The following is a 19,744-nucleotide window of genomic DNA, read 5'->3' as shown; positions in this document are numbered from 1 at the left end:
TGATCTGAAATAGATATTGGTACTACATTTGTATTTTATTTATCCTCTAATAATTCATTCATTCTCCAGGAGTTTTTAAAGATGATCTAGTATGTCCTCTTCAGTTTCTTAAGACTCTTAATCAAACACCACCTAACCTAGATGATTCAGATATTTTAATTAACCAAGCACTCTTTTTATCTTCTTGAAGTATATTTTTCTTTCTCTCCCTCTCTCTCTAATATCTCAATGGTCTTCATTAACACAGTATTTCACTAATTCTCATACTTTGTTCTTTCTAAATATAAAATGGGTTTTATCTGACTTCTAGTGGTAGTCATAACTTAATGTCAAGATCCTTTTAGCTACAACATATTGATAAACCCTTACCTGAATGTATTCTACTGATATGGTTAATGAAATGTCATTTTCTCTCCTCATTTTTTTTCCTTTTTGTATTTTTGTTATTTATCTGTTCTTTCATGATGTATTTTCTCTTTATTTTAGATTTTTTCTATTTTTTTCATCTGCATTAATACTTGATCTTATAACTACCTCAGCTTTTCTTTCATCATCTAGTCTTCCTTCATAAAGGATAACAGGTCCAAGAATCTTTTGATTATTTCCAGTCATCTGTTTAGTAGCCATTAATCTTTACCTGGTAACTCCTCCTGAATCCATATAAGTATCTGTAATCAAGCTCCTCTGTACTGCTGTGTCCTTCAAACATATTTAACTTAGTCAGGGAAGTCTGTCATTGAGATTAATTTGTCTAGTGGTCCAGTTTTCATTTAATTGTTTCTTGTCAGACAATGCTGTTCTAAAACAGTAGTATACACAACTGTATAATGTGTTCCTTTAAAAACTCCTTTTATTATTATTTTTTTAATTATTAAGATACATTCCCATATGAAATAACTAAGAATAACCTGTAACATACAGGTTATTAGTAAGCTCATTACAGAAGCTGTTACACACAGGCCACTCTTTTATGTCTACCATCACCTTCCATTGTAAAGGTTTCCACTATGCACCTACAATGTAAATACAATTATAAACTAATTGTCCTTTGAATCTTCATTTTTTTACTCTGAAGAGCAAAACCTCAGATTTTTCGCCTCTCTTAACACGTAAACTTTGTTACTTTTAATGACCTTTACATATTGCCATGTTTTTCATATCTTTCATTAGTAATGAAGAATAGCATTATACACATCATTCTATACACAGACATTTCTAATTCTTGAAGATTTAGCATTGTTTGCTTTGCTAACAAAATCAGCTGGAAGGTTTTAGCCTTAAATAGATACATAGCAAGAACATTGTATCGGCATTGCATCTCTTATTTTATGAGTTATTAAAATGTCATGCTTTATACTGATCATTAAAATTTTAATCTGCTTTAACAATCTAAATTTCAGATGATATATCTGCTACTAGTTTCTCCAATAACTTGTATTCAGGGCCAACAGACAATTCCTCAGAATTGTCTCAGAATACAGTTCATCAGGCTTTGTACATCAGCATGAAAGCCAGCCTCTGCGCTAGGCAGTCTTTTAGTTCAAGCACAACATTTAACATTAATATTTAACATATTTTTAGAACAGATGGGACTAATTCCAGTCCTCAAGTACCGTACTCACAGCTATGTATCATGAAATGGTTTCACTTTTAGCGGTGACTACATACAATGGCTTTCAACATCTGGATTTGGCCCTCTGTTCTTAGTGAGGGTTAGACTGAACCCACTACATTGATAAGTACATTGGACAAGCTCTTTCCTCAGACTACAGTAGAGTGAGCTTCCCAGAGAGGCACATATACACTGGATATCACTAACCTGAACGGCAGAGGTGAGTGGAAGGACATTCCAGCGCATATACTGGCACCTGGATTGTCTACCAAGCGTACAGACTGAAGCCCTGTCTATATGCCTTGTATGTACAACCTTGTGTGGAACAACTAAATAGAGATGGCCAAGTATTCCAGACAACCAGAAAACCCTCACCTAAAGGTTAACTTAGCAGAACCTTGCAGACTGGCAGATGGATCCATCCCTGATTATACCTTCAAGATACAATTGTTGAGACAGGTTTAGATTAAAACATACTCCCTCTGACTCTCAAGAAATCCACCATACCCAGGATGTCTTAATTAAGTCAACAGTCTGTTTGGACATGGATTTCTTATGAATCAATTCTTCAAGTGAAATACAAAAAATTCTATCTTGTTTTTCTTTCCTCTGTTGAGCAATCATTACTGCCAACTTCCCATAAAGTCCTTTGTCAAGTGTAGGATCAGTCACCAGCTTACAGTGCCTGTGTTTTTCACACACATGCGATATATACAGATATATAAACATGAGGAAGATTCCTCTAAAATCCCTTTCCACTGGGGAACGAGCACTGCCTCTACAGATCTGCATGCACTCACACAGGATGATGAAGAATGCTCTGAGATCTCAAGACAGAAAGGCAGAGCAAGTTATTATTTACACATGTGATATGGAGGACTACATTAATAAGCCCTTCTGTCTCTTGACCAGCTTGAGGAATACCATGGTGGAAGCATTGACTGGAGCACATGGAATGGGATTATTTGTTAGAGCTGTTACTGTTGCAGGATGACAGGCACAACCTTCATCTTTGGCACCCACCTGAGCTCTAATTTGCAGGTTTTACAGCAAGAATCCCTACTAGGATGAAAAAGATCTTGAAGCCTCAGGGCTGGATGTTCTGAGGGAGGAGAAAAAGCTTGAATAAATAAAAAAAAATGTTCCTTTTTTGGTGAACCCTGTATGGGTTGTAGCCCAAATTGAGCCATCAAAATTTCTGTGTCTACAAGATAGCTTAAGAAGACCTAGTAAAAAAAAAAAAATCAATACAGCCTAGACAGTGATTTAGCTGACCAGATACATTTACTTTAATTTATCCTAAAATAAATAACCTAATAGTCAGCCAGTCAGCTAAATTGCATTCTATGCTCCATTGGCTTTAATGGCTGATTAGGTGCTTATCTAGTTGCCCACAGATACGAATTTAGACTCATTTGAGGTGCTGAACATGTACATTGCCCGGAACCCAGCTGAAGCTCCAGACTGGTATGGGTTTTCCATAGATCCTGTGTCATATATTCCAGGCATACACAGATGTCTTAAAACATCTCAAGTGATTCTGACACGTGGTCAACTGAACTGAGCCCTAAACATCCGTTGCCTGGTACACATGTAGATGTCTATACCTGAACTTTATCTCTGCCCCACTCTATGTTTGGCTAACAGGCTGGACTAAGGGAAGAGTTGGCCTGCCTCAGGAGCCGCAGTTGCAAAAGGTTACTGAGATGAAGGAGATGAAGACTCAGAAGAGAGAAGAGTAACAAAGAACCACTTTGTTCAGGGAAGAAGCCAAGGCCGTATTGGCAGTGACAGGAGCTCCACAGTTTTAGTGTCAAGTTCTACAGATCTGCCACAAAACTAAAAGTACATCCTGCAGTCTGCAAGTGAGGTGAAGATGAAGGGATTGAAGCTGGTTCCAGGTATATATCCTAAGATTTTACTAGATGTACAGAAAATCTTAAACCCACAGCTTATTCTAGCATCAGTGGTACTAACATTCCTTCCACCCTGCTAAAAATTTGGCTTGCTGCATATCATTGACTGCCAGTTTTAAAGTTGCCATAAACAGTTCTTAATTTCTGGGTAAGCTACACACAGCCAATGCTTGTTAAATCTTCTTATGCTTCAGATGATGCATGAGTGCCCTGATGAGTCTTTGCAGTAGCCATTATGGGCATGGATAGCTCAGAGTCTGGATGCTGCAAAGGTAAATCTGCTCTCCTAAGCACATTGGGAGTTGGCTTCTGAAAGTCACCGAAGTCACTACAGACTAGAACCCCTGTCAGACATTGGCCCCTTTTTCATCATCTGCAGTATGGCTAATTTAAGAAAGGTGTTGGCAGACTGACTCACTCTTTCAAGCTTTCATCTAATGCCCAAATCATCAGTCTCTGTACCAGGTATTTTTGGATAAAAGCTGTGATGGTCTCTTCAAGTGCAGGACTTGGAGACAATGCACACAGAGAATTTCTTTCAGGTGGATTTCACTCTAAAGAAATAAAATTTCTTCTGTTCTTTATATTTGATACAGACTTTAAGATCCTCCAGGGAGATTAAAGGCAAGAAGATTTACTGGGTATTCCAGGACAGCAAATCCCAGCAATGACACATGAGAGGATAGTCTCCAGACAAACTTCAGCTGACTAATAAACCTCCAGACCTAGTGAAAAATGAAATAAAAGAAACAAACAAAGAAAGAGAGGGTGGGAAGGAGAAAGAAAAGTCACAGCTTAACTCAAAACTATATCCAAAACAGGCAGCTAAGGGTAGCTGAGAAGGTAGTCCAAGCCCAGGACTGTGAAACTAGGTAAATACTTGTGCAGGTAATTCACAGGACGAATACAAATACTGAAAATTATGAGAAGGAAAAGAAATGCATATGCAGCTAAGATACTAGGTGGAAACTCAAGACATCTATATTTAGTTTCTAGACATGACACAAGTGCTGTGTGACCTACAACATTTAAGATTCATTTCAGCTGCATAAGATTCAGGACTCTAGAGCCATCTGAGATACTCGGTGGCATCCCACCTGGAATCCAACTGCTAATCATGAAAGGCCTGGCTGTCTCTGGTCCTCAGTAATATCTGTCACCTCTGTCTGGATTTCCTGGATTCCCTACAGTATCTCAATTGGTACTAGATACCTATGTTTAAGCAACTGTTGATCTGCTAAACACTATGTTAGCAGCTATTTTAAGAACTAGTGCCTCTTATCTCAAATGTATAAGCAGTTTTAAATTCCACCCTGCAGTCACTCTGTGCCTCAGTTTCCCGACGGTGGAAACCAGAGGATTTTAAAAAATACTTAGGTAATACTCAGATCCTCAGGCAGTGCTAGCCATTTAAGTACCTGAAGGGGTAGAAGTGCATATTTGTAAGTTCATTGCAGCAATGAAAGTCCAGTATCTAATGCCAATTCAGGTTAACTGTTACTAGTGAACAGTATTTTGGGATGCCAAAAAATATAATAAAATGCTTCATATGTTTCTGTTAAGTTTTGGTTGCCTGTCCCTGTTTCTCTCATACAATGTTTTATAAATCTTTTTAAGAGATACTATCTTCGTTAAATTGCAATATTAAGCAAGTGATAACATTTCACAATATCTTAAATTATTAGAACAACCTATAAATAGATAGTCATATGCAGTCCTTAATCAGAACCAGTCCCCACTGGGCAGTGATTTGATTGAACTGCTTTTATCTCTGTGAATCCAGAATGGAGTCTTTGATGAAACTGCAGAGTTTTAGAAAGATGCATGCAAGGATCTAGTGACCTCGCACATTTGTATATTTTCATCTGTTTCTCTTCAATTTAACTTTTTTTCTCAGCATACCAAGTTATGTAGGCCTGCAAGTCTGCATAAAGATTATAACTTGTCCCAGGGACATCCATGGGACCTATCCATCAAAAAGATGTTCACTGATTCGATTCCTTATTTATAACTAGTTTATACACTGCTATTTATTGATCTAATTGCTGTGCTTTAGAGTTAGTTTAACTGGAATATAGCCTTCACATTATGAAACTGCAAGATCATCTGCATCTTCAAATACAGAGTATCTCTGCACAAAGTCACTACAAATTTTTACATCTGAAGGAGACTGCAGCCTATTACACAACAAATCAAAGTTAATAATGATTGCATATATATATATATATTTATACATACACACACATATTCAAGTATGATTCTACTCCTCCAAGCACACAGGAACCAAGTCTTGGGACTGCATCTGCCTTGGGTCTACTAATATTATGCAAGTGTCATTCCTGCACAACACTAATAGTGGGTAGGAATTGCACTTGTAGAAATATAGTTCATGAAAACACAGCTAATATCTTAATACTGTGTTTCAACATATTTTTAATACATATATATCAATGAGCTATGGAAGGATATTCATACTGTAAAGTTAATAGGAAATAGCCTGTTTCTTGCCACAAAGTCCACACACTTCATCTAATATAAATAAATCTTCCTAATTCTAAGTCGTCTAGTGAATAACTTTCCTAATGGCCGAGGGGGACTAAACACAAGGAGTTATTTTCTACTAATCAATATAACAAATGATTAACCATGAAATCTTTTTATCTGACAAATACCTTTTTATTAGAATGCTAATGTAATTAATAGAATTCTGCTGTTGAGAGTAGAATAAAGAAGATATATTTGTTCTCAGATGTATGTTATTCCGTGGACATTAATTATATCATTGTGATATTCCCTCTCCTGTTCTGAACATCTAGTAAGAACTGTACTACTAAATCATACTTAATCGGAGTGTGATGGTTGTTGCTTAGGCAACAGAATGAATAAATGCAGGTCAGAATGTGCTTCCAGAAAAACAAAAGCAGGAATATGGTACAGAATGAAGAAGAAATATGTCTAACTGATTTTTACTGCATTGAAGTGTTAGAGTTCTTCAGTGTAAAGTAGCTAACCTATCTGAAACACTTAATTTAATAAGATTGTAAAAAACAGCCTAATATGTAAACCCCTTTAATAAGGGTAAAGCAGTTCTCTCATATTAAGGAAGACTACCACACATGTAAGTTTGGAGTAATCTGAATTTTTCTCTTAGCATAGCAGGTCTTTCTTCTTTCATAGTCCTATATACTTCCAAGTTTAATTTCCTCTTTAACATTTTGGCTAGAATGGAAAATATTTTTTGAAACAGTCATTTAAATTTTCAGGAGAGAATTCCCTTACATAATGCTGATATGTTAATAATATAAAAATAATTTGGTGTCTTCTGATAATTTTTATCTCCAAGAAAATATGGGAACTATTCAATTTATGCTACAAACAAAACCTGAAGTATGTAGTAGCATGATGAACAGTGTAAAATCAATAAATTATGAATTACTAAATTATTGAAATTATACATTTTTTATTACTAGGCAATTTTCCAGCCTCTTACTTAATAATTGCATTTAAGAGTCAAATTTGCATCCACATTTGCATGCTACCCCAACTAATATAAAGAGTAATTATGTATTTTACCTTCAATATATATTTAAAAACAAACCACTTCAGAAAAGGCTTCAGAAAGGAAAATATTAGCTAACACACAAGCATACAGGCATAACTTAATCTGCCTGATACCTGAAAAGTTTGATTTGCATATTGAATATTAGTATCTCATATATAATGTGTATGTTTACGTAAGTATACGTACAAAAGATGTAGGAAATTAAAATCTGATAGATTTCCCCAGAATGTGTTTCAGGCCCCTTCACAGCCAGAGGATGACTGGAAAGCCCTCCCGGGCAGTTTCTTTGGCTCCTCTGGTGCTCATCTTGTACCTGTGGTAGGTGTGCCCATCTGCATTTGTTATGCCACCTACAGCCTCTTGTGAACAATTTCCTTCTGTAATCTCTTTAAGACTACACAATCACTTACTTATGTAATTAATGCTACAACATATATAAGAATATGCAGTTACATTTCGGGAAACTGTAGCTTGAAACACATTTTTGATTTTTTTTACATTGCTGGGCTGACAGCACACCATTGCAGTTTTGTTTTCAAGTAAATTTAAAGGTAAAGATTCAAATGATTTTTACTGATATAAGCAAAAGATCACACGGCAGCCATGTAAAAACAGGAAGAAAACTACACTATTATAATGTGGAAGTGGACGAGGTCTGTGCCTTAAATTCCCAATCAGGTACGCAAAAGCATATAATGATATTGGTAAAATAAACTAAATAGGAAAACCACAACCCATGTGATGATTTTATAGTCATAATAGTCATGCTGTTTCACTTCTGTTTCTAATATGCAGATGTAAGCTATGAAAAGTTAGAACTGTTCCAAGATATACATGGGTACTAAAAATATCTTTTAAAAGAGGTGATTAATAATATTTTAAGCTCTGATACTTTTATCAGAAATGTGGTCAGGATTTTTGCTAGAGGTTCAGGTAATGGGAATACTGAAGCAGGTAGAAAAGTGATTATGTAACAACCTCACAAGTAAGCTCCTCTCTTTACTGTCAATATTCATTTCAATGGAAAGTTTGTGCATGACAGGTCTCTGTTACTTTACACCACATGGTAATACTGTAAACCATGAAGTACATAAAATTTTATTTCATTCATATGTTCCTGATAAATGCTTAGAGTTAAAATATGAAAATGGAATTATTAAAATGAATGCATTACTTTTCCACACAGGCCGTAAGTTTCAACAAGTGAATCCCATAGCCTGATTATCTAAGGTGCAAAATCTTTTAACTGACACATCCAGAATCACTTGCATAGAGAGTACACTTCATTAAATAATTTTCTGTTATCAAAATACCTCTCAATGCAAGAATGACATTGCATGCTATTTAATTATTATTACAATGATGTTAATGTTTAAATAAAAATAATAATGTGATGTATTGCAGGTAGAGTTGTTTACAGCTTTTACATACTGTGAAAATCCTGCAATGGATTAAAAGAACTGTGCATTTTTCTTTTTTTATCTGAAGATTGATGAGAGGGAGAAAGAACCTTAATATTCAATTTTTCTTTTACTATATTTCTGGCTAGAATATTTTGCAACGTGTACAGTTTGAAAGTTTGTAAAAGGACAGCTTATGTATTAATTTAGCTACACATAGAAGAGTGAAACACTAAACAGATCTTAGTGCAATGCAGAATAGCTCTAAGGTTTTTATGAGTACATGAGACAGACAAAAAAGGCAGCCACAGTGTATATAAACAGCTATACACAGAAGCTTTCTTACCATAAATTGCACATTGTCAAATCCATTAGCCAGCAAGTGGTTTTCATACTGAGGTAGCCCAATATTTTCCAACCATTGTCCCACTGTCTGGACAGGGCATCGGGGTCCTGTAGGAGGGTGAAGAGGGAGGCGTTTAAGCAACGAATAACCATCCACTGGATAATAGCGGTAGTCCTGGGCTGAGAGGTGGCATTGCCACATCGTGTTCCTGGGAAAGTTGGTATCAAAGGAGCCCGCCAGCTTGACAGATTAATGTTTTCAGCAAGCAGAAAAGTCAGAAGTAAAACATAGTTTACAGGGCAGTATATAGCATAAGATCTGATCCTAGCTCTACATGTCTTAGTTATTAATCTTTACTACCGACCAGTACGTCATACAGTAGGAAAAAAAAAAAAAAAAAAAGCATATCAAGCTGTCAGCTAAGCTGTTCTCCGTTATATGTGATTGTTGGAATACTCCACAATGAGCAATGCACTGCCAGCAGCAAGAATTCTTTTTATCAAGTACTCCTACACTCATCAGTATGCAGCTCCATGCTCCTTGCTCCCCCTCGCTCGCTCCCCTTCATTACCCAGCCTAGGCTACACCTCGCATTTTCAATAATAGCCATCAGATAAGGCAGATTTTTTTTTTTGTCTGCAAGCTGTAAGCCTGCTGCTGCTGCTTCCTCCTACACACCCATCCAAGCGTCAATCTTGAATGATGAGAGCAGTCAAAACAAATGCAGAAAATAGCAAGATTCAAAAGCAACCTAGAGCACTTAAATCTGAATAGAATCTTCATACCCGTTACGCTTTACATATCTGTTTGTTGTAGATTTTTATGTTTCACAAGACATTCAGATGTGCAATATATAAACCATAGCCTATGGCATGGTTTACTATGCCTTGCCTTTTCCCCTTTTAATACAAGATAGGTAGTGGTCTGCATCACTGCTTATAGAATAGCAAAACCCTTTAATGAATCGATAATGAATACATTTCACAGTTTCTCTCCTGTAGTACAGCAAAAGACATAAACACACAACAATTTTAGTCAAAGTAATTAGATTATCTGCATGATTTCTTCAACCATAAAATATTAAAAGACACAAGAAAACCTTCACGCCAACATAAAATAATTCAACTTGAAAAGGTCACCATTTCAACTGAATAATTAAAATAATATTTTACTAAATAAAATTTTAAATTTACATCCTTTTCTTATGAAAATGTGAATGATAGCTGGCAGACATATAAGATTTGCATGATTTCTAGTGAGAATGTATATTTATCAACTATAACTGAAAAAAATTAATAAAAGATGAATTTAAAATGAAAGCAAGGTTCATTTTCTGCACAAGAAACCAAATACCTAACATTGTATTTTCCATCAATATTCCATTTTTGACACAGTTTCTCTGAAGATGGAAATATTTTACACCTTTGTTCTGAGAGGAATGTTTACTAAACTTTTGCTTTTCATAACAGGATCAAAGGACTTGGCAGAAAATGGGTATATTCGGGAAAAAGAATACTGTCCAGTAGAACTTCATTTATTGAACACATTATTTACTTCTTTTTTTTCAATGTGAATCTCAAGAAATGACCATTTCTAAGGAGGATTTTAATTCTAGGCATAAGGAAATTATAAATATGTCAAGGGCATAATTTGGAATTGATGATACCATGGCAGAAAACTGTCTCATAGAAATCCAAACCTACAGTCTGACCGACACATTATAATACAAAGTCTCTGCAAATGACACATTGAGGATCCCTGAGCAGTCGCAGAAAAGGCTCTAAACTTAGCTGGATGATTAAAATTAACAATATTGTAAGAGTTTCAACTCCAACCTGACTAGTCCTTGGACTAAAACTAAATCCTTCACTCTAATACTGCTGCTTGGATCTGTGGAACATCTCATGTAAACTGAAGTTCATAATGATTTTGTAGAATAATTTTACTTGAGCCATAGAAGATCTTTCATGATGTTGGCAAGTTGCCTAAGGCAGGTCTTTTATGAGATCTTACATTACTCCAGGTCTTCTTACTGATTTGATACATTACTAATGGAGTATGAAAGGTTCATTAGGTTTCTAATAAAAGTACTGAAGTCTTATCAGGTGCTGGTAAATCTGTAATTACTGAAGAAATGTTTAGGAATTTTCTCAAGTATTTAATAACAATACCATGTGAATATATGCAATATAGAACACATATTTGTCATGAGTACAGCGTGCACAAATAGTTAAATGTACTTCAAATGGATTAATGGGCAATTAATTTTTCCTCAGCGAAAGTAGATATACCAAATTGGTAGGAATCTAGGTCTCATGATAATAATTCATTTGTTCACACCTGTCTGTAAATCCTCCCCGTTTTGCAGAGTGTTTTCTACTGTGAATCACTATCTTTGTACATAGATGGAGCATAACCCCTTCAGGGTTGTGCCCAGTCAGTAGCAAGACTGTAAGGTAGGCTGTTTAGCTGAAATATAGTAGACTTTTCGTGGGTAAGCAAATTTGAAAGGTTAGGCAAGCACTTCTGAGAACAAATTGAGAACAAAATTATCTTAAACAAGATGAGAATTAAATCCTTGCTGAATTTTTCTTAGTTGACTGAAAAATCATGAATTTTTCTTTGAAAAGGATTCCTGACTTCTTCCCCTTTCCCCCACAAGCAGAAAAAATGGTATCAGAAGAAGACCTGCCGAAGCATAATCCCAGTTTCTGAAAGGTTTATGCATGTTTGGCTCCTGTATCTCCCATACATGCATAGACACAAATGTCTCTCCATCTTGTGACCCCACCAACAAAAAAGTCCACAATAAGGCACAGCCAATAATCAATATACCACTTTCATGGTCAAACTGCTTTTTCCTTACCTTACTATAAAAAGCATGGGTTATGCTGCCAGTGATGAGAAGTGCTTGGCTCAATGCCTAGCAACAGTGTAGGCAAATTATGTTTTTGAGTGGCTCCCCAGACACATTTCCTCATGTAGCTGTTGGTGCTATGTCTAACTATCTCCATGGCCTCAGCACTGGATGATTATAGCACTGCAGGTCCTACTGCACACTCTGCTCCAACTCTGTCCTCTGCCAGTGTAACTGCATGTCTGAACCCATCAACAAAACATACGGTTGCTCAGCAAGGGGAAAGAAAATAAGGAGAAACACAGTCAGCTTGCTGCCTTGTCCTCATCCCTATCATCTCATTGCTAAATTATCCTGTTATCTGCAAGACTTCTTTTCCCTCCTCCTTCCACCAAAGGCAGTAGGGAAGGCAAAGGAAGGCCCAGAGCAGAGCCAGGAATGCAGGGATTAGGGGCAAGTCTTTCCTTATGGGAACTTGCAGCTCTTTAGATTTCCTTGTTCTTTGCCAGTCTAGGACTCTTACCTTAGGGGGGCTTCTAGGACAGTTTTTCTGAGCCAGTGCAAGTGGAACCTGGAGCAGGTGCTATTGCTTTGAGACTAGAAGGCTATCTCTTCATTTTGCTAGCCTGTGATTCAGTGCCGGCCCCAGCAGCGTGCTGCTGCAGGCAATGCCTACTTTGCCTATGCCTAAAGCGAGTCCTGATAAAGAAAAATGTCATGCAGCCTGTATGAGATGGTCTCACCTGCCACACAGTCACATCCTACTGTGCTTTCCTATGATTTCAAAGAACATATATCCCATGATAATTCTTCTGTGATACCACAATCAAAAAAGATGTACCTATTCCTGTATGGGAAACTGACACATAAGTCTCTTTCAGAGATGGCAATACTTGGTTTTCTCTTCTCCAAGGCAATAGAAGAAGCACAGTGAAATAATGTCTGCAAAAAGATGCCATCTGGTATGCTATACAATAATTTCTACAAGACTTCTCGTTCCCAATGAGAATCAGAATATCTTTATTGTGGTGTTTGGAATTGACTGAATCTGCGATACCAGAGAGCATACAATTTCAAACATGCTGTAAGACAAATTTGCTCTAAATGCAATGGAATTTAAGGTCTCTATTTTATTGTCTCTACTATTAACAATGTGAATTTTTCTTTCTTGATTTTTCTTTATTTTTTGAGTGAGGAAAAGAAAGAAATGCAGTGATTATTTGTAGAGGAGGTACTTTCCCAGTTATCATGAATAGATTATTATAAACCATTTTTTTAGGTGAACATGACTAAACACATCTGGTGTTACGCAATCAAACCCTGGATAATTTTAGTAGCTATTGACCAAGAAATTTCTGAGTGGAGACTAAACCACAATAGGAAAGGATGAACCTTTTAAGTAAATTGGCAGCCAGTTTAGCAGAGCTGGAGAAGAAATTGATGCTAGAGCAAGTACTGTAAACACTTTTTTTTTTTTTTAATTAAAGCTTTCAACTTTGTCCAACACTAAATGGGATATAATTTTCCTCTTTGTATTTATGATTTCAGCTGGATAAAAAAGTTATCTCTTGACATTATGACAGAACTTGTGCTACAGCAGCAGAGTTACTGTGACTGTGTGTTCCAGTGAATAAACTAATCTAACGACATGTATTCCTGGAGAGGAGATAAGAATAGCTAGGAACAAGATGTTGTATGAGAAAAACTATGCCTAACATCCAGCAGACCAATATAATTAAAGAAAGTTTATTAAGGGAGAAGTATACCAGGTTCCAAGAAGTGTGTGGAAGGTTCTGCTTTACCTTAGGCATTTCAGTTATATTATTAGGCTACTCAAAATGCTTAGTTTTTAAATGATCTTTTTCATAAAACTCTAAAAAACTTATGACATATAAAATCTGTAACTTCTGTCAGCAGCCTAGCTCTTTCAATGATGATGCCATTTTGGATGATCATGTTTGGTGATGCTGAATATTTTCCTGAAAGTACTTTTAGAGACATTTTTCATGGCATATACAGAAATAAAACAAAATCAATAGAAACAGCTTGAATTTAAATAACACTATCTAGTATCTGTAATCTAAAGGTTGCATTCCATTGCTTACCTGTGGCTCAGAATGCACAAAAATAATTTTCAGACCACAGCTAATGCAAGGTAATGGAACAACCTTCATTGACTAGGAAAATCATCTTCGCAGTTCTTTTCTGATTTTTATACCAATATTTATTACAACTCTACCACTATGGAAGTACAATAACAGTATCTATAATGACTACAAAGTCAGCAAAGACAATTCATTTTATTTGACAGATGATTTGTCAACAGCGAACTGTACCTTGTGAACCCCATTGGCCTCTGAGTTTGTGTTTCTGACTGTTGATGTATTATTTACCCAGGAACAGCTCAGTCAATGTATTCCACTCCACCATGAAACATACATTTATTACAGACCCTTCAAAGTTAGGATATTTTTCATGTTCAGATGATTACTTTGGCAACTTTGATTTAGTCTTCTTCAGAAACCATCCTGTTCAGTGAATGAGGGACAGATCTTACTGGGAAATTAAAAGATCTGTTTTCTAGAGCACAGCCACTGGACCAGGACTCGGGGCACCTTGTTCTATTCAAGACTGTCATTGCTACGATGCTGAGCAATATATATATGCCATTTTTTCAGGAATCATTTTGACATCCAATGGGTAAATGTGTACATCCTTATTGTGGCTTCAATGAAAGTTAACATTTCTGAAAAAAGGAGTTAGTTTTCTAGAGCCATTTCTCTGCTTGCCTCAGGAACTTTTACAGGATAATAGTAACACTACACTCACCACCTATGAGTAATCATTTTCACTGTTTTCATCTAGCAAGAAAAAATTAAACTTCAAAATTTACATGACACCATGACCAATAAAATATTTCATTTAATTCAGCAAAGATTTTAGACTACTGTTAAAACTAGTATACGAAGCGTGTATATATATAAATGTATACTACATAGTCTTGCTAAAAATACTACGCAAGCTGAACCCTTTATGCTATAATTCCTGGCACCACAAAAACAAATTTACATAATTTTATATTTGAACAAATCTTTGTACAGCTTTGTGCTAAGCAACACCGGACTAGCAAACAAGCAGAACTGGGTAACAGCGAAATATTTGAAGAAACTGGTCTAGAAAAAGGTTTGAAAGAACACTCACTGCACAGAGGTATCTCAAGAAGCTAAATACAGCTGTTAAATGGTAACTGTAATTTTTTAGATTTGGTAACTGCTGCAAGGTCCTGTGGAGAGCTGTGAAGACAAGACACCTGTGCTAACACTGCAGTAAACTATCACATCTTTGAAGTTACAAATCTTGAAAGTATACATGTTGGAAGGTTAAGGATTTCTCCTGGGGTTATTTTACAAATCAGATTCAACCTGAGACAGCGTGGCAATTCGTCTTCTTTTTTCTTCTGCCTAGTTGGGCTCAGAGGCTCCCTTGCCCCCAGTGAACCAGATTTTAGACTGAACTCCTCCTTTGAACGGCTGATCAGGTGAATTCCTTTCTCTCCTTCCTCTTCTCTCTAGCTTCGTTTTATAATTCCTGTTCTCTACTCCCTATTTATCTCACTTCTACTTATTCTTCTTGTAAGTTCTGATCATTTCCTCTTTTGTCATCCTTTATCTGCAGCTACAAAAATCTGTTGTTTTGTTTCACATCTGCCTTTTCCCTTTTCCTTATTTTTTCCTCTCACTTCCCCTGTCAAGCCTTTTAAAACAGGTAAAAAATGTTAATTTTAAAATTAAATTACTCATCTGAAACTGAATTACCCCCCTGAGATTTGCCTAGATTTGAGACTAGGTTGGATTTAGGCATTTGAGATAATCCTAACTACTTCAACATTTTTATAGATTAGATACAGGACAGTACCTGCTACCTGCATTAGCTCTTCAGTGTTAGCCAGCAGCTAATTGTAAAGATGATACTCTGAATCTGCACTGGGAAAAGTATGTTTAAATGGGAGCAAAGATAACTTGAAGCTCTTTACTGTAAAATAACACTGAACTACCCCTCACCTATTTCTTTCCTAGAACACTCAAACTCTCAGAAAACAGTAATACAGTATATAAATATAGATAATAAAAATCAGACACAATTTACCACGTTTAACTGATATGATCAGACAAAAGTATAATAAAGGATAAAAACCAGAGGTGTCAGGGCTCTGAGGGCACCAGTGGGCCTTGCTGTCCATGCCCAGCACCTCCCAAGGCCTCCCTCACCCTGCCCATGACCCAAGACCCCATTTCAGCTCAGCCTGGGGCCATCAGTCCCTGCCCCAGCAATGCCCCAGCAGTGCCAGTCCCCAGCCCTGCCTCTGGCCCTAACTACTGGACGGATGCTGGATCTACCCTGTTTGTCTCCTGGATGGACCCCTCAGACATACATAGCGGCTTTTTTCCCAGCCCTATCTTCAGCCCTGCCTAGACTACAAACCCATGTTACAGCTTTGTCTCTATTCCTATCTCTGACCCAATCTCCTTTTGCTCCTGGTTGGCTCCCTCAATGGACCCTGGATATGAGTCGTCTCTCAGGGGCCTGTCTGAAGCAGTCAATGGAGCATGTTACCAGTACCTGGCTCTGCCCACTGGGTGTAGATCCATGGGACTGCACCTTGTAGGTGAAGGCACGGCTCACTGCCATTAGGGAACAGCCAGCTCTCTGCTCCCTGACAAAAAAGTCAGGTTCTCAATAGGAACTTGCTTTATTACATAAAAACTCTATAAACACCTCCTGTAATACTCATTCCCTGCTAACACAGGCTCTGCAGCACCAAAAGAAAACTGCGGCATCTTTCAATGAATAATAAAGATGTAACTTGAGTGGGTGGCATGCTGGCACAGCTCTGGCAACTCGCTGGACTGTTTGCATATGGATATGGTTATATAAACCCTGTTCATCCTGTCTGTGAGCTCCCTCATGTCGACTGCTCAACCCTCATTCTCCCACCTCTGGAGCTTGAGCTCTGAACCGGCCTCCCCTACCCACAGACAGAGCCTAGGATCCTGTTTCAGGAACCCGCATTGATGCCTACAGACAGTGCAAACACCTTTCATGGTGTTGCCCTGAATGGCTTTTTATTTTAGAAATCAGAATGATAGAAATGCAACTTTCCAGTCAAGTTTAATAAACTGTAATCCAGGAACCATTCCTTCCATCGTTCCTTTGTCACGGCTGATTGATTTCAACAAGAGCTCAACTGGTCCTACAGGTACAGGTTAGCTGAAAATGTACTTGTCAGACTGGTTTCATTAATGTTTTTTAACGTGTTAATGATTATTTCCTATACTACAAAAAAGCTCAAAACTAGAGCTGGTTTAACAAACCCAACACCTACAGTTACTTTGTTAAATTCTGGTCTAGAGCTGCTTAGCTACGTTCCTTGCTATTCACTGTTTAAAAACTCCCATTAACATGGATTTTTGGTTGCATAAATTTGAAAAGAATGGCTGGTCTATATATGAATCTCATATTCATATGCAAATAAGGTGATTTGTGTACTGACAAGATAATTTATTCTTTGGAATTATGCTCTATAAAGCATTTCAAATAGGCTACCAGAAATCAGAAGTAGCACTAAGTAACTGAGACAGTCCACCACATCCCATAAATAGAAAAACAGTCAAATTGCAGAGTTCATAAAAAAAATATTTATCTATTTAGGTACCAGAACAATTCACAATGTTACACTAAATGCTATTATTAGCATTTAATGGAAATTCATGTTAGCAATTGATAATTTAACCTCAGTCATCTCAGATTTGTAATAGCGCTATAATATAAAATAAAGAGCTAAAGGCAGCAGTGGATAAAAGTAGAAAAATTTTGGGAAGTTACTGGTATCATGGGTTATGAAGTAGGTGTGGTAAGTAGTCAATAGTAAATATTTTTGAAGGATTTGCAGGCATTCAAATACAATATCTTATTCAATACAGGGCAATGAAATAAGAAAACACTGATTCTAGTGTTATGATCATGAACTCAGGTTAACAGTCTGAGTTAGAAAGCAAATGAATACACTTCAGTTAGTTCAATATTCAAAATTACTTCATTTTCTGTAGGTGGAACTAAAACTAGAAACAACTCTGTGTGCTGTAAATTCTATTAACAAGCCAAAGACTTTTAACTAGCATGTGATTTTCTTGTGATTACTAGAAATGTGAGCTTCCAAGGATTCATATCTATTTAAGTCTGAAGACTACTAGTTTAAGGAGGAAACATTAGTGAATCAGCCAAAATTTCAAGAAACCATTATTAATTCACTTTTAGTAGACTTAGATCTCTACATAATTTATGAAAGATAAATTTCATCATAGTCTCACTTGCTAACCCTAACACATTTGTAAGAGTAGTACCTATATCATCTTATTCAAAACCACTAGAGATATTGAACAAAGTGTTAGAGATTTGCCCTTAGTAATCACATTATGGTTTTCATATAGTCTATTTTAGAATTCAGGAGCTCTCTGCTCTCTTTAAAGTATTTCCTGGCTACTGGTTGTGAAAGCCTCATCTTTCATCGTATACTTTTAAATCTAGTGAGGTGCTAATTCCTATTCTGCATACATTTTAACCTGGCACTGAACTTGATTTTGCTTTAAGGAATAAATGCTGTTCTATTTAGTGACATCAATTGAAGAAAATATTAATATACATGGATATAAATGATTTCAAAGTTGTAAGGTTCAGATTAAGCTGCAAGGAAGAAGCTGAACCTAAGCAAGTGACTTCTAAAACTTTGAAGTAATAATCACTCTTTTCGTGGCATTTATCATGGTTTGAAAAAATATCTCTTAACCTCTGAAATTACAGTTGGATTATTATGAAAGCATTATAGAATGAGGGCACAATTAGGCTGTCACTTTTCAGGCACATCAACAAACACCCTGGCATTAACTTTGTGAAATACAGCCAAACTGTCCTTGTAGAGATGACAGATTAGTACTCCCCCTGGACTGTTGTGGTTCAGTGGAGAAACAGGCAAGACCTCATTCCTACTGGGAGTAACTTTGAAAAATGTTTTAATCCTTTTTTTTTTTTTTCAAGTTCTGTAGACTGCAGTCTACCTCTGTCGATCCTTTTATCTCCTATCTAGATGGACACAGCTCAACAATGTTCAACCCCATGGTGCAAAAAGATACAGTATGAATAGCTCTGTGACTTCAGGGATAGACCTGACAGAGGAGAGAATTGATCAGGAAGAGTAGAATGTAGCATTAATATTATCATCTTCAGAACTGTTTTCAAATCCACTTAAAGAGTTAGGGAGTCATTTACTACCAATAGAATCCAGGAAGTAATTTGAGTAATACTATTTTTAAGCAACTTTCACAACCAATGAATTTGAGTTCTGACCTGGTTTTGTTTGTATCGGTGCACTCTTGTAAGGCTAGGTCATAGACAGGTATATCCAAACTTAAAATGTGAGAATAACTTTTATTCACTGAATTTGATTTTCTGTACTGTAATGCATATGGTTCTTCTTAGCATTGTCCCCAAACATGCTTAAACATCATATACTTAACTCTCCATTTTACTATTATTTGTCAATATTTCTGAGATTCATGCTCTTGGAAGTCAATGAAAATTTGATTTTCTAAGTTTTGCATTCTGTGTATTCATACCATTCTGCAGTCTGTCTCAAAACAAATATTACGTATGTAAGTATGGTACAGGTCTTTCTCGTGCCATATGTACTTATTAACATGCATGCCTTCTTTATAACTCAATAGCTCTCACTCCTTAAAAGGGTAATTATTTAATGTGAGAATTTTTTACAAATACTGAAACAAGGCTCTAGGAACAGTGTTAAGTACAATATTGCAATTTTCATAGACTTGAGTAGTATATTCAAACTGCACATAAATTGTTCATGTATGTGGTCATATAGACCGCTATTCTAACCATACTTGACAGCAGAATGTAATGATCGGATATTAGGTTAATAACAAAATGAAAGAAGAGATGGTTGGGATTTAGTATGCATACTCCTCTTTCTGAGATTA

At 36.5% G+C, this 19,744-nt stretch overlaps 1 protein-coding gene across 5 annotated transcripts in view; it reads right to left on the bottom strand.

Moving 5' to 3' along the window:
• The window catches only part of ANKS1B (ankyrin repeat and sterile alpha motif domain containing 1B), a 442,036-nt gene that overhangs the window by 190,607 nt on the left and 231,685 nt on the right, over positions 1–19,744 (bottom strand). For 4 of the 5 annotated variants that reach the window (XM_027794224.2, XM_027794228.2, XM_027794229.2 and 1 more), the window contains exon 15: positions 8,837–8,943. In XM_027794224.2, the coding sequence (XP_027650025.2) occupies positions 8,837–8,943 (107 nt within the window). Of the gene's footprint in view, positions 1–8,836; positions 9,158–19,744 lie in introns of those variants that run through there. The other variant, XM_055808606.1, reaches the window with a different exon arrangement.

The sequence above is a fragment of the Falco peregrinus genome, chromosome 6 (assembly GCF_023634155.1).
Source record: "Falco peregrinus isolate bFalPer1 chromosome 6, bFalPer1.pri, whole genome shotgun sequence".
Taxonomy (NCBI): domain Eukaryota; kingdom Metazoa; phylum Chordata; class Aves; order Falconiformes; family Falconidae; genus Falco; species Falco peregrinus.
The sequence above is the reverse complement of the archived record's forward strand: the minus strand, read 5'-3'. Positions and strand labels throughout refer to the sequence as shown.